This window comes from Schistocerca serialis, chromosome 2 (assembly GCF_023864345.2).
Source record: "Schistocerca serialis cubense isolate TAMUIC-IGC-003099 chromosome 2, iqSchSeri2.2, whole genome shotgun sequence".
Lineage (NCBI taxonomy): Eukaryota > Metazoa > Arthropoda > Insecta > Orthoptera > Acrididae > Schistocerca > Schistocerca serialis.
The window spans coordinates 135,134,320-135,150,915 of NC_064639.1; the positions used below are offsets into that span (position 1 = coordinate 135,134,320).

Consider the following 16,596-nt stretch of genomic DNA (forward strand, 5'->3'; position numbering starts at 1 on the left):
TTATAACCTAGCTAGATTCTTCATTTCTCTTGATGGTTGTCCCCCAGCGCGCTGGAGCATAACTGGGGCCGTGCTGCTATGCAACCCAAGGTGTGGAGATTGGGAGATGGCTGTCGCGATCTCATAAAACCCCTCTCGGTCCTGCCTCAGGCTGATCTCCCGACTGCTTCCGGAACGCAGTTGTAGGTGGATGTTCTGCCGTGCTGAGTCTCTTTCTCATGCCTCTTCTTGCTTGTCTCTGAGCCATGTAGGCTTGCAGTTCAAAAGCTAGTATTTTAATGTCAGCGGGCTCGGCTTACGCCACAGTTCCTCGTTCCTTATTATGTTATAAACAGTTATATTACCAAAGACATTGCAGCATTACTCCTACACCTGTATCTACGACTACACCCGGAAAACCTCCTTATAGTATGTGACGGTGGGTCCTTTGTGTGCCACTGTCACAATTCCGCTTTTCCTGTTCCAGTCGCGAATGGTAGAGTGGGAAGAACGGTTGTTGGTAAGCCTCTTGAATACCTCTAACATTACCTTAACAGTATTTCCAAGAGATATACATAGCAAACAATACCTCTGATATTACATTAACGGTCTTCCAAGGAGATATACATAGCAAATAATACATCGGTAGACTCTTCTAGGTATGTACGCTCTCGGAACTTCAACAGCGAATCACACTGTGATACGCAACACCTCTCTTGTAGACTCTGTCCATTGAGTTGAAAGACCATCTTCATGATAATTTCGCACTTACTAATCGAATCTGTTACGAAATGTGTTGCTCTTCTTTGGATCTTCTGCGTTTCGTCTATGAGTCACATCTGCTAAAGGTCCCAAACTGACGATCAAACTAAAGACTCCGTAAAACTTGGACTCTGAAAGCCACCTATTTTTGTGGTGGACTGTACTTCAATTCCAACGAATTTCACTCCGGCGGATTGTACGACTAGTTTAATGAGGTCTTTCTAAGTTAAATGGTCGGGGACGCCTACACCCAGTTATTTTATGGACGTGACTGCTTCCATTGAATGTTTGGCAATCGTGTTACCATACGATAACAGCTCTTTTAAACTATATATGTGCAAAACATTATATTTTTTATGTTGATGGTTAACTGCCAATCCTTGCACCTGTTGTAGATTCTCTGTTCGTCTTTCTAGACCTCACTACAATTTTCTAGCATTGCGATCTCTCTATATAAAGCAGCATCACCCAACAGCCTCCAATATTCTCCTCAAGGTTGTTTCTGTGTAATGTTAACAATAACTGTGTTATTTGCTAGGGCTATGTCTGGAATTACTTTCCGCCTAAAGATTTCTCACAACTCGAATCACACGCAGCGTTCTATTTACGAGGAACTCTGCAGCTACAAAGACGATCTGGTATTCCATATCCTAGTATTTAGTGCACTAGGCGACGATTCAGAACTGTATCAAATGCATTCCGGAATTCATGAACACTGCATCAAGTATGATGCAGGAATTTACTGTCTGCTGGGTCTTTTCTCATCGTACTTGGTATAGGTGAAACACAGCTTATCGTCAGTCACACGGTTGGCGATGCGAAGACCTGTGGTACAGACATGTAGTTCCTGTGGTGGATGACAGCGGAGTCGACTCGAAGTGAATAACTAGCCCGAACCAAGGTCCAGAAAGTCGTAGTACGCAAGCGCAAACAGTCCAGAGAACGAACTGAATATAAGAAAGTGAACACAGGCAAGGTCAATCTACTGCAGACCTCGTGTATCAAATTCTTGCGGGAATAGCGAGACCTGTCGGACAAGAGCTGGGCCGCATTTTTTACGGACGAGCCGACGCGACATGCCTGCAGCGCTGGTAGCGCCCCTTGCAGGGGCAAGCTCCGCCAGTGGTATGAAGCCCAATTACATCTGACTGTCCCTCCATCTGAATACTCGGGATGGGCGAAGAATCCGAATCACTGTCAGATATGAAAGGTCTTGTACTGTTTGGTTATAATTAAAGTGCAGCTACTCACAGAGGTCCAGAATGGGCAGTAATTATCACATGGTAGCGAAACATGGCAGATATTCTAATGATACTCTCGAAAAAAGTAATTTCACATTTGGCCACCAGGTAAAAATCGGGTTCTGTGAAATGCAAGAAGACGTACCGAAATTTTTCCGTATGAGATGGATTAGGATCTGGACATGGGCAGAAAAGATCAAACAAGTGGGAAAGGTGTAATGTTGATTTTATTATTAACCCCCGCTTACACATTTTGTTCAATATCAGCGCCGGAGACGTACGGCACCAGGTTTGCACCTGGCGGGAAAACTTGGAACAAATTTTTTTCGAGCTTAAATAGGTTCCGCATTAACACATTAGCATGTCTATCAGATTTCGCTGCCATACCATTAATATAGCCCACATTTGTCCTCTGTGAGAAATTGCACTTTAATTATAGTCAGCTGGTATACGAACAGAGCAAGCTGAGTTTCTCACGATCCTTGTTTGCAGAACCCATGTTAATTCCCGCAGCGTTGAACTGTTATTGGTGTTAACCAAGGGATGTTGATGCTAATGCAGAAGAGACTAGTCACCCGATCATTTACTACACACCCTATGTAATGAGCATGTGGGGTAAATGTATTGGCCCAGCAGGAACATGTTCGAGAGTACTTTAGGTAATGCGAGGAATATTACCCACTTGGGAGAAAGGGTACCGAATGAATTAATAATGTCATCAAAGCCTCCTGTCTGCTAAATATTTGCACAGCATTAGTATTCCTGCATACTTTATAAGCAATCTCTCTTCACGCCATTAACCTCGAAATTGTATCTCTATTTCAGAAAATTGCTGCTTCTTTAGCTGATGCCTCCAACTCTGGCCCCCTAAGTGCAACAAGGCAAAATATGCTCTTACCTATGAACTCAGCTGTGAGCCGTTCGACTGTATATTCCATTTTTAACTAGAGCGTATGTGATTGGATTCACTGTGCTGAGGTATACGAGGAAGGTTAACGAATGGTCATCTTGATCATATCTTAGCTTCCAGTAAACGAGTCCAGAGGGGCCTAATAATACCATGTTGCAGTCAGCATACTATTTGCAAACTGAGACAGTGTACCCCCCTGCTGACTTGATCAAAATTGCAAACAGCTCCATCTTCGCTGCATCACTAGCATCAGGTGTCTCGCCCAATGTATTTGGGTATTGTTTATAACTGAAACTTCCGCTACAGTCGTACAAAATTTTTGTTATTGAACTCTTGTACAACCCTCTTTTGGGATCTCAGACTCATCTTCAGGAGCAACTAAAGTCACTACGAAGTGTACATGTCCAAGTTAAAAAGCAGCACATCTGCCATACACGATTCATCAGAAGGATTATGGAAATGTGATCGTGCTTAAACCACCTTTCAAATGCGCCTGACGTAAATATTTGCTAATTCTTCGGAACGATCATCACACAATAACATTGTTAACTGCAACACTTTATTCCCAGATGCATAATAACAAATACGATGCTCCAAGAAATAAACGCCTACTTTAGTAAAGTATTCTGATTGTTGTGGCCTGGCGTCAACTTGATCAGACGCTGGTCTGTCTACAGCGTTTCGAATGAATGCCCTAGATCAATACGAAGTTTCTGGGTCAGGCATTTAAGATACGTTTTCTTTTTTTTTTCTTTTACCACCTATGTATATAGGAGCAGAGTGTTGGACATGTTACACTGAAATCACAAATATCATGAGGTACCTCGCTTTGCCCGGCGTAGTGCAGATGCTCGACGTGGCATCGGTTGGAAACTTCCCTCATGTCAGCACGTTGTAGGAGTCGCCACCGGCGCCAGCCTTATGTGAATGCTCTGAGAAGCTAATTATTTGCGTATCATAGCATCTTCTTCCTGTCGGTTATATTTCACGTCTGTAGCACGTCATCTTCGTGGTGTAGCAATTTTAATGGTCAGTAGCGTATAATGTTACACGAACATCTGTATTTAATGAACTGTATAAGGAACAGTACCCTTGTCTTGCTGCACTGTTAACTATAATTGGCCTCAGTATGCCTAGTCGTGTGTTTATTTTGTTCTATGTACCTCTGCAATGTTCTGTATTCCATGCCTCGGAAGACTTCATCTTTTCAATAATTATCCCCAAGCCACTTGTTGATACCGCCTGATGTATTAAACGGCGATGAAGCAACAAGTGACGAGACACTGCTAACTCTAACTTGGGGGCTGATCCAACAGGAGAAGAAGCTGGAGGACCTGGAGGAGAGCGACGCGGTCAACAGGCTGGCGTCTATCGTGATGGGCGGTCCCAGCTCGCCGGCGCCCAACTACTACCGGTCGGTGTCGTGGGGGCTGCAGGCTCTCTACGGCCACATCGCGGACCCGCTGCACGAGTACGGGGTGAGTGGCCGGCTGGCGCGCTGCCGCTGCCGCTGCCGCTGCCGGACTGCTCTCACACCCCCACTGAACGCCTCGCCTCTTCCTTCTGCCCGCAGATGGCGCCCAGCGCACTCGACCATCACCTCACCATGTACCGCGACCCGCTCTATTACCGGATCATCAAGCGCGTCTACGGCATCTTCGAGGTCTACAAGAATAACCTGCCACCGTACCGCATCCAGGAAGTAAGTTTCTATTTGTTCGATTCCCTGTTGGATCGCAGATTTTCTCCGCTCAGGGGCTGGGTATTGTACTTACGTTCGTATCGTTACAACTGATTTTACGCTACTGATATGGCTGTATGACACGACCCGAAAGCCACTAAATTAAAAAAAAAGTTCCTATCAACATTTACATCATCAGTACGTTGCTAAAATTTCTTCCTCACACCTTCATGCCATTCTACTAAAACTTTCGATTAGTTTCAGCTTTAACAAAAAGTAACAAAAATGTTAACACATATCGTGGTTGTATCGCAACAAATTCAGTACCTAATCTGCTACACAATCTTAGTGGCTATAATGAGACACGCGACATCTTCACGATGATCAGACGTAAGTGCGCGGCATGTTTCATCGTGATCCGTTTATTCTTCACTCTCTTGCGTTAAAAACTCTCAGGTGACGACGATGAATGGCCCTTAGTAGCACAAAATATTCTTCCCTTACAAGTGTGCTATTATCTGTGATAACACTCCAAATGTTTGATAGATAGTGGCAAAGAGGTAACCACTTAGATTAAATCAGAACAGATTATAAGTACTTTTTGTTCCACACATCCACAGTGAGGAGATCCCCAAAGATGTAGAACATGTCAGAAAACGAGAATACACAATTCATATTAATAAACAAAAAAAAAATGCTAATGTATCGTCCATACATTCCAAGTAAAACGGCCCTGTGGATGTGAAATAAGTAAAATCAGTTCTAAACGTATTTACCTTTAAAAAGTAATAAAAACGTGTCATAAAATGTTTAAATATACAGTACACTGATGTACGTATGATACTTCCTAGCCCTCTGTAGCCTTGAGTAGTCAAAGACAAATTCTGTTTACTACACTTATTTTAGCTCATCACATTACTATGCTGCAGATGTATGGAAGTCAAATTTTATGTGATACATTATCTGATACTGTTAATAATTTGTTACGGTTAATCAAGGCACCATTTCTAGATTTTTCGAAAACTATCTTTGATTCGCTATTCATTGCAGTGTTTTCTTACCGTCTCCGAACAGTATAAACTCGGCGTCTGATAATGTTACTGATGAAACGTCATTAATATACAGAATAAAAACTGTGGGCCCTAAGATGGTGATTTTGTGGCATATCACATGTAATTAGTTCCCAGTTGGATGATGCCTGATAGCTTAACACAGGACTCTTTCCTACTGAAACCGTTTCCTTCCTGTCTGAGAGATATAATTTGAAAAATTTTGCTGCGTGTCCTGGTGAACCGTGATATTCATTCGCTTTGAAGTACGTTGTTATTTACACAATAAAAAGTCTTTGGAAGATGACAGAGGATACCAGATAATGTCTACTGAATTGTTCACTGAATTAAGTACGTTTTCGATATATGTGTAAATAAAACGAAACTCCACCCGAACAGACCATCAAGGCCCGTCCTGCCGCTGTGTCATCCTGAGCCCACAGGCGTCGCTGGACGCGGATATGATGGAGCACGTGGTGATCACACAGCTCTCCTGGCTGTATATCAGTTTACGAGACCGGAGCCGCTACTTCCTCAATCAAGAAGCTCCTGAGTTTGCATCGTAAGCGCAGAGTTCACCCCGCTTGCTAACAGCGCTCGGCAGACCGGATGGCCTCCCATTCAAGTACTAGCCCAGCCCGAAAGCGCTTAACTTCGGTGATGTGACGGGAACCGGTGTAACCACTGCGGCAAGGCCGTTGGCAGTATGTGTAAATAGCTTTCCCAAATTTGGAATCCTCTAGAAATCCGAACTGTGGCTATGGTAATATATCACTCTTCCTAATATAGGTAACAAACACGGGGATAATTTGTAATGTTATTGCAGTGATTAGAAAGGAGAGTCAAATTTACAACGAACTTGGAAGTATCTGAGCACTTATTAGCGTGCTCTTCCACTCCCTGTGGACTGAATATAAGCACTGATTCAGATGGGAAGGGTATCCAAAAGGCTTTGCATCATATTAAATAAAAGTTTTTAAAAGTTAAACTTTTAATGCCTAGACCACGATTTTTCTATCATAATTAATGTTCGATAACTAGTTTCGGTTGCTATCTGCAGACATCTTCAGATCGTTCAAAATTTGAAGAGGCGGTGAATCTGCTCTGGAAAGCATCGTTAGCTGAACTCATGCAACAACATGCATTCGTAAGTACCAAAACACTGACAGTAAACAATTGAAAACTTCACCGTGTGCAAGCCAGGTTGTAGACGGTAATCCGCTAGTTGACCGTCATATGGAAAATTGTCCAGTTGCAGGAGTAGAAGTTGGATCGATAGATCATTACGTGCAATAGTATAATGGGTATTATCGTGAGATACAAGCTGACCCACAGCTGTTGTAACTGATGCTTGTCGTCTCGATACAGTTGACTTCCGGGCTGGTCTCACTGTGTTCTATAGGGGAAAGATATGTTGGCCACGGGAGTACCTCACCACCACTCAGGCAATTCATAGGGACAAGTGGCAAATGTTCGCGAGTATTGTCCTGTTGATAAGTGACACCACTATACTGTCATCCGAACATGTCTTCTGGGTGCTTCACTTTCTTTGTCAGACAATATATTTGTAGTCATGTGGTTAAGAAGGCGATTGTATACAATATTTTCTAAAATTTTCTAGAATGTTGGCTAAAGTGAAATAGGACGGAAATTTGATGCTACTGCTACATCTCCTTTTCTGTACAAAGGCTTAAGGGTTGCATATTTCAGCCATTAGGGAAACGTTCCACTGATAAATGACTGGTTCCACATATAACTTAATATCGATGTCAGGCAATGAAAACCTCGTAACCCCATTTTGTCAAATTTTGCGGGTGAAACTAAAGCAGTTTCTGAAAAAGTAATATGAAGTGATATAGAAAGTTGCTGAATTTGTAACTGTGTAGTAGAAGCCTAGTTATTGACAGTTAAGAGAAATCCATGGACTTACAAGTCTCTCTCTGTTTATTGAGTTACTGGTTGCTGAAATTAGGAGTTTCCACAGACAGATAGAGTTACGACGTTTTGTTTGCCTACCATCGATATGTTCCAAAACTCACACTCAGAATAACATTCATCAAGTAACTCTGTTAATATTTTATCGTCACCACTACGTCTTTTTGATTTTAAAGATTTTCTGGTGTAATTTTCTTGCACTGGTTTACTGAGGCCCATTTTCATTTTCGTAAAGCTACTTGTAGTGGCGGGACTGAGATATTCCATAGTGCATCTACTGAAACAATCAATGCGTCATTTCAGTGAAAAGTTTACGACATTTTTCACATATGTTACTTGGTATTACTTACTCTTAATTCCAGCTGTTAGATAAATAAAACATTGGACAGATGAGGCTATATTTTTCGAAACTCATAGTCGATACATTAACCATGAGTTTATTTCTTCTACTTTGTCATTCTCCTCTTGTACCGACCACATATTTTTACAGAACTTAAACCAGTCTTTTCTGTTTAGAAAGTTTAAATTTGCCTTTTCTTCTTTGTTTAAATGTTTCATTATTTGGAAATCACAGCTGTGCGCATGTATTTCTTTATTAACTGTATATATTTCACGGTTGTCCATACGTGCAGCTCTTGCTAACTTTTTTGTTTCTTGTCTTTGTGTTTTATAGTCTTCCAATATCTGAGGAGTTTTCTCGTAAACTCCAGTAAATATTGCTCTTTTTTCTGTTGAACAGCGTAATTTAATTCCTCATTCCTAGTACTATGTTCACTTTTTACTTTGTATTTATTTCTTTTCCGCAGAGTTTCGAAAGCTACCCTTTTGAATCTGTTGAGTCAGTTTCTGTGTGGGATTTTAGTACATTGCACAGTGTCAGAGTCATCCATCATTTTAATTAATCACCTCGCCATTCCAATTTGTCCTCTTTTAATGGTTTTGTACTGGCGTTTTATAGTTGATTGTATCTACAGTTATTCTGCTACATTTTATCTGTATTTCATGGATTGAATTTTATGACCCTCCATATATCAATAGGGTGTTTTAAATTCTTGTTTATTGTGCAGTGTTTGCTGATGAAAAGCTTGATTTTAGAATATACTGCTCTTTCAATACAGTCCCACCATCCTCGTCTCTATTTATTTCATGCAAGTTCCCTGATAACCTCCCATTTAGCACCCTGAAAAATTGAAACACTCTCTCTCTCTCTCTCTCTCTCTCTCTCTCTCTCTCTCTCTCTCTCTCTCCTTCTCTCTCTCTCTCACACACACACACACACACACACACACACACACACACACACGGTTGGGAGAGGGGGGGGAGGGTGTAATAACTACCTCTCTTTTCAAAATGAGACGGAACTTCCCAAGTGTCAAACAACTTCATTCAATAATTTTTGTGATGTTACGTTTGTCTTTGGCTGTATGCGTTCAACCTGTGTTGCATGAATAGTTAGATATTTAGTGATTATGAGTTCACTAATAGATTTCAGAAACTCAGGGATAAGGAGTGAATATCCCTTATCAGCATCTTGCACTGTCTCCTTGATTTAAATTCACCTAATTCTTGTGAGTGACTACAAGGTTTCTCTCAGTATTGTTTCCATCATCTTGCCTTATAGTCTTCCGTTACTAAGTTACCTTCATCAGCTAATTATTCCTTGTTTTGTACACCACAAAGTGATTGAACGTGCGAATTGGTGGCTGGCCGATGGCTTACACACCACCTTACGGTAATTCAGTCTACATTGTCGCTAAATATCTTAAAGGGAGTTCTAAGATTTTTCTTCTGAAAGTGCACAGACGGTTTCTGTCCACGCAGTTCCCCTATCCTAGGATGCCTCCATCCGTAGTGACATTGTTGCCTACGGTACGTTAAACACTAATCATCGTATTCCTAAAGTTGTCGTTTATTTTGTCTGTGTGCATCATCTACATTAGCCTGTCTCATAAGATATATCTTCTTGGACTTCTCTACATTTTCAGAGACTTTCATTTCTGGTTAATTTTCGGTGTCGTTTTCCACACCCAACGTATTTCCTTCTTTGTTCAACTTTTTGTTAATGAAATTATATGTTTTATTCATAGCTATCTCTTTCCCGCATTCAAATTCTAATATTTTTCTGCCTCATTTATTCATTCAGTTGCTTTTCTACACTATAAAGACTGTATTTCCCCAGACTGTCTTAGCGTTAGAAACAATTTGGGTTCTGACCCTACTTCTTGTTGTGGTCATGTATAGTAGCTTCTCCTATGTGAGACTATGTTGTCGTCGGAATATTTGTATCCAGCATAAAAAGCCATCATGACCCATTTAGCAGATAACTGTATGTACTACGGATACATAACATTGTAGTGTAACAAATGCCCTCGATGTCGCGGTACTGAAGACATAAAATTGTCCTATCCACGCCTATAGTTAGCATCAGAGGTGTTGTTCCTGCCTTCTAGATTTCTGCAAACTGTGACCATAGGAGGAACCGCTGCTTCCTCCAGGGAAAAGGGGCTCTATGAACCAACTTAACAAAGAAAGCTAATGGCTCCATCCTTTGAGCTGTACTAGTCAGCTCCCATTCGCAACGCAGGCCGTTATAGAGCAAGTGCCCCTTACATGATACAATGAACAGGGTCAGCTGGTCCAAGGTTTTCTAACTACGATTACTCTCCCACATTCCTCAGATATCCTAGCATGTGACAGGAAGAACCTGCCCTCTCAAGACAGACATCAATGTAATGGTCCTGAAGACCTGATCCTAGTCACGTAAGTTCAGTGTTTCCTTTCATTCAGTATTACCATTACGTGTCGCAGAGATACAGAAAACACCACTAGCGTGAAGCGCACATTTTATCCTCACATTTTACTTCATTTATTTACCACTAGTTACCACTATACAGATATTCCCCGTGCATGCACAAAAGTAATTTTGTATGACTTGATATCCTGCATGCGAAACTAACGGTCACCACTACCCAAACTGAAAAAAATCTATGGCTCAAAAATAACTACTTTGGGGCCGATAGCTAACCGATGCAAAACGATTAAGAAACTTTATTTGCATAGATTTTAACTGCTCAACCGTCGGTGGTGCAAAACATACTCCTCTAATGCGTCACAAAATGAAACAGGTTCATCTCCCTCTCCTTTACTCCTTTTGTAACGACACCTGATGGAAACTACAGTTTTAAAAATAAAATGATTCGCAAAAACATCTAAATCCCACACTGGCTTCTCTCGCAGAATTTATGATTTTCGACTATGCTACGGCACCTCCACATGAAATCTTCACTCCACCATCTCCCAGCGCCAACCTAGCTTTCCCAACCCCAAGCAACAACTCTCGTACAACCCTTACCCTTCAATCCTGTGTCTTGCGCCGCTGCCACAGCTATACAGCCTGTAACTGGCTGTCGCTTTTTCTGCCTTCATTCTCGCTAGTGACGCATCTTAGTACAATATAAAATTCACAATTTGCGTGCCTATTAACAATTTACAGAAATCATGTCTTATACGAAGCATGCTAAGAAGCTCGTTAATCTTATGTTATGCACCATATAAACATTCACTAATTTCTTACTCGATGTTTAACTTGTAATACCGCTGTATTAGGGTTTTTTCTTCTAGTAAATCAAATCACAAGGAATTACTACCAAGGAGAAATATATGATACAACAGATCATTTATTCCACCTGTACCATGTCCTTGACTTGCAATTATAGTTCGATATTTACGCAGAAATTCTGCACAGGTCTTACTTTTATAGAATGGGTATAATGAGATTTCAGTTTTTGCAAATCGTCTTTTTTTCAAATGTTATTCTATGTACTTGTGCGGAAGTTCTATCTGATTCTGGTAGCACGGAATATTACGTTTAGCTGTTCCTGTAACTCCTCAATATATGTTTGTGTGTGTTTTCCACGTCTATTTCCTCTCCCTCCCTTCCCCCTCACCTCCACCCCCACCTCGCAGAATTGATTGCTACGTACTTGTGTCCCATCGCAGTGCAATAGGCCGCTCTCAGCTCTCCGCAGCTAGGCATTCCTGTTTCCATTCATACAAGCAACTTTTCCAAAGCGTATACTGCGTGAAAACATCCTTACCCAGCACGCTAACGACTTATAGGCGGGCTGGCCGCTCACAGCTATGTGAGACGGAGATACAATCTGTGCCCAATCCCTCGCTAGAATTTCATAGCATCCTCGAAGCCGACGCAGCTGTTCATTGTGGTAAATCCTCTCATAGGTCAAAGTTTCCGATAGAACGTTACAACATTGTTCAGCGCTCACAATCAAATTTGGGGAAGCTGCCACTTATTTAGGCACTTGCGGGCCTCAACGATACAAATAACCGTAACGTGGGTGAAACCATAACGGAGGATTATCTGTTGATATGCCAGAAAAAGGTGTGGTTCCTAAAGAGAGGCAGTAGCCTTTTCAGTAGTTGCAGAGGCAACACAGCTGAAGTGGCCTTATCAGGAAAAAACAAAAGTGGCATACCACAGTTCGGAGAGTGGGTTCGGGTAAGTAGGTAAGAAAATTTAAAAAGGGAAATGAATAGGTTGAAATTAGATGTAATGAGAATTTATGAATTTCGGCAGCAGGATGAACAGGTCTTCTGGTCCGGTTACTAGTGAGTTATAAACACAAAACCGATTAGGAGTAACGCAGGAGTAGACTTAAAAATGAGTAAGAAAATAGGAATGCAGGGAAGCTGCTATGCACAGCATATTGAAACCATTATCGTAACCAAGATAGACACAAATCCAGCACCCGCCATAACAGTACAAGTTTATGTGTCGAATAGTTTCGCAGATGAAGAAGAAATTGTAGGAGTTCATAATGAGATTAAAGAAAATTATGGAGATAAATGAGATAAAAATTGAACTGTGATGGGTGACTGCAATTCGACTGCAGGAAAACGAAGAGAAGATAAACAGTAAGAGAACATGGACTTGAGGAAAGGAACGGAAGAGGAAGCTACCTGGTAGTTTTGCACAAAGTGTAATTTAATCCATTTGGTTTAAGAATCATAAAAGAAAATTGAGCGCGTGGAAGAGCCCTTGGGACAATGGAAGGTTTCACATTAATTGTATAATGGTAAGACCGATTTAGAAACCAGATTTATGAACTGTAATACATTTCCAAGGACAGATGAAGATTCTGACCGCAATTTATTAGTTATGAACTGCAGGCTGGAGGAACTGTAGAAGGGTAGGAAATTATGGATATGGGACCTGGACGAACAGGAGGAACCAGAGGTTGTTGAGAAATTCAGAGGGAGAATTGGGAAAAGTTAGACTGGATCAGGGGAAAGAAATACAATAGAAGACGAATTGGTAGCTTAGGGAGATGAGACAATGAAGGAATCACAGGATGACATAGATAAAATGACAAGGTCTATCAGATATCCTTCAATAGCTCAGGTGTTATTACACCTGTCGTGTAAAATGGAACAGGTGTAACATAGCTTACAGGTGGCAAAAGTTAACTGCTCGTCACGTACACCCCTCGTTGCTGCAGTATCTCGGAAAAGTATCTGAATTATGAGAACTTCGATGCACTGCGCACAGGAAATCCAGCCGTCAGATCATCAGATCACGGGAGAACACAGATAAAACGATTGCTTGTCCGGAGTACACACTAGATGTGTCAGAAACATCAATAATCTCCTTTTATTAGACGCAATTACTCAATTAACAGTATAAACACAGCCACATGACGTTGTATACCATAACAGCTACGTGATTGCATTTTATGTAGCAAAAATCGCTACATTATAAAAAGGTCTTTAAAAAATATCAAACAGGTTTAAGAACTCCAGTGTAGTTAATGGTTACACTCCCTCTATCGGTGGAATTAAGTGAACAATTTAAAAAATTAAAGCGTGAAGGTAAAAACGAATGGTATCCAAACGTCTGACAAGCTATAACTCTCTGCTACCTTCTTTGTACTACTGCACACATGTTACGTTTTATGTCAACGTCTAAATACAACTCCCTCTCAGGTGGCGATGCCACAGCCAAGTGAGCGGTTAGTCAGTTTTCCGCTTTTGTGACATGTACCACATTCTCAGTACTGATGGTACGTATGTCTCAATGGATATTTTATTTTCCCAATTAATATAAAACCTATAACAAACTAATTTCCCACAGCTTTGTAATTTAAACTGTTCGCTGCTAGAAATGTAGAAGATAATACAATTTTGCAACTCCTATTTCAGACTAAATTACTTCATAGCACATTTAACTTTAAATGTACATCCACCATTAATCCAACGCAGTCACCGCAATTACTGCCCTATCATGCAATCATACATTCGTGTATAGCGTTTATTAGTGATTACGTGTAATGCAGTAGTTACCTGTTCCACCGGAGCTGTGATCGGAAATTAGTTTGTCCTAATGTCTCACCACACGTGTTTGCTCTGCCACATCTATGTGTCACATTGAATATTGACTTTTACGAGGAGAGGAAGTCACTGTCATAGCTCCCTGTGGGATTTCTGAATTACAAACTATGTTTTAGATGATATTTTTAGTAACACTTTTCGATGGTTAGTGGTTTTCATCGGACCACTAGCAGCGAAAACAATTAACAGGAAATAAAGTGTGTGCTAACAATGCGGTTAATAAATTAGACTCATATACAAATATCCAGAGAAGGCAGAAGGGAACAAGCCAGTTCAAAGGAAACGGGTTTTAGAGTAGTAATGAAATGACGAGTTTGGGACAAATATGAGCAATGAACTGCCGGCTCTGCTTCTCCCAATCACAGCCCAGTATTTTGGAGTCATATAAAATGAAACAAACAGTCATTATGCACCCCAGAGTGGGACAACTTGTTCTCTTGAACCACGTTGCGACTAAATATGAGTATAGTTACGTCAGAGATGGGCGAGGGGCATAATGTCGTTCTAGTCGAGTGGCATGGCACTTGTGTAACATCTGCATTTGGTTATCTGCAATGCATCTACTTTCCTTGACTGTTCTAAGTCCTTGCTCGTGATTCTCCGAAAGCTGCCTACGACAGGTGGAGACAAGGAGAGCGACAGCGGGATCTTTTGTCAACAAGATCCAAACAGCTTCAGCGGCATCCACAGAATCCACAAAATATCGTCAGCAGCGCACGCACGTGCGCAAACACACACACACACACACTCACACACAAACACATGCAAACACACGCACAATTTGTCACTATGTCTTGTTATCTGTACTTCTCTTGGCATCAATTGAATTTCGATATTTAACCACATTTGGTGCAAGGTACAATGGACTCTCAAATTAAATATCCCCATGTTATTTCCACGTCTTATACTCTCTGTATTACTCATCGAAATGTACAGAGATTTGACACTACTTGTGTAACTTACAGGTCTTAAATTCGGCCGGAGACTAAATTTAACTGTCACGACCTTTTTACATGTCCAAAAGGTCTGTATTACGGTAGTGTAACAGTAGAAACACTTGTGGCTGAAATAATAAGCTAAGCAGGCAAATAGTGATACTTGACAGTTTTTCTTAGGCCTACTTGAATTTATGTCCAATCAACGTGATACAAAAAACGTTTCGAGAAAGACTGAGACACTTATCACTCACACTGTGATGCGAAAGCTGTGTGTAAAGTTTAAAGTCTCCTTTCCTGTTCATAATCAGCTGCTGAACAACACTAATAGCTAACGTGAAGAAAGAATCCATAGAATGTTTAATAGCAGATGTCACTTTTTCTGACGCTTTTGTACCAGAAACCATACTAAAAATCACGCATCTTGGAGAGGTCTTTAATGCAGTGTGTCGTACAAGCTGCATCATTTTCTAATACGCATGAGTAGCTACAGAAAGCACAAATACAATATATCAACTCTGAAAACCCGTAGATCCACATGGTGCCAGCTCATATTGATTGAAATGAGTAGCTCTGAGAAGTTGTAATGTATTCGAACACAGTTTCACACATGAAGTTCAATCTCTGATCACAGACGAAAATTATATCTTTGCATCCAATTTAGAATTGCAGTTGAAAGAAGTAAACAAAATTCTGTATTATTTATCAAAATGCATAAAGATATCTTCTATGGCGTTACAAAACAAAAGTAATCTCATATGAGCATGGGTGGCGATGACTGACTTATACCAACCTGCCCTGGTAACTACATGACTCTGATGAAAAGAAAATACTGAACGATAGTTTTAACATTTGAATTTAATGTGCATTCGTAGAAGCAAAAAGCGAGAGTTCCTATGCAGTCAGCTACCCACTTGCAGCTAGTTCCTCAAAGTCAGACAAGCATTGTACCGACCCCATTCTAGGGTATTTCCTTTATACTACTGTACAAAATATTTTTGTCTTCTGCTGATGATGCTAACTTACTCCGTCATACAGTGAAAGTTGGTGTTTAAGAAGCTTGGACAGCCCCGTACAGTATCAAACTACACCATCCATTCCGAAATTATGAATCACAGTTTAGAGTCTGGTTATAGCATGTTCTTTAGCTACGAAACAAAAAAAAATTTCTCAAAGACACTACTCAGAGACACTTTATAAAATCTATAAGATGGTTACCGATATTAGCGTGCGCTCCTCGACTTGTAACTTTATATATAAATTTGTTAAATCTGTATATCTTTATTCTGCAGCTGGAGCTCTTTCACATTAACCTATTCCAACTGTGTTACCATTGTTTAACTCATAATGTCGCTACACTGGTAGCCTTCTTGCATATAGAACTCGAGGTTTGATGTTAGGTAATCACGCCCTGTCACTTTTCTTAAATCCCAGCGAAATAATTATTCTAGACCCAAATGGCAATAGAAATTTATACAAAATTATCGCAGTATTCCAGGCAGCTTATCCTGGAACATTACCATGTACTTAACTGTTTAACATACCGCACGTTTCCTTCTTTAACATTATAAGCTGTCCATTCTATAATTGTGTTTGGCGGTCCACTAGCACCCAAGTGTGTCGACGACATCGTACATGTGCAGCCTGCACGTTATTAAGACGCTAAATAAGACATGTGCAAGTCTGAAAACATCAGTAA

The 16,596-nt window shown here is 40.8% G+C and overlaps 1 protein-coding gene across 1 annotated transcript in view; it reads left to right on the top strand.

Annotated features, from left to right (window-relative positions):
• The window catches only part of LOC126456844 (allergen Cr-PI-like), a 116,227-nt gene that overhangs the window by 62,801 nt on the left and 36,830 nt on the right, over positions 1-16,596 (top strand). Inside the window, exons 7-8 of the mRNA XM_050092657.1 lie at positions 4,209-4,370; positions 4,466-4,594. Coding sequence (XP_049948614.1) covers positions 4,209-4,370; positions 4,466-4,594 — 291 coding nt within the window. The remainder of the gene's footprint in view (positions 1-4,208; positions 4,371-4,465; positions 4,595-16,596) is intronic.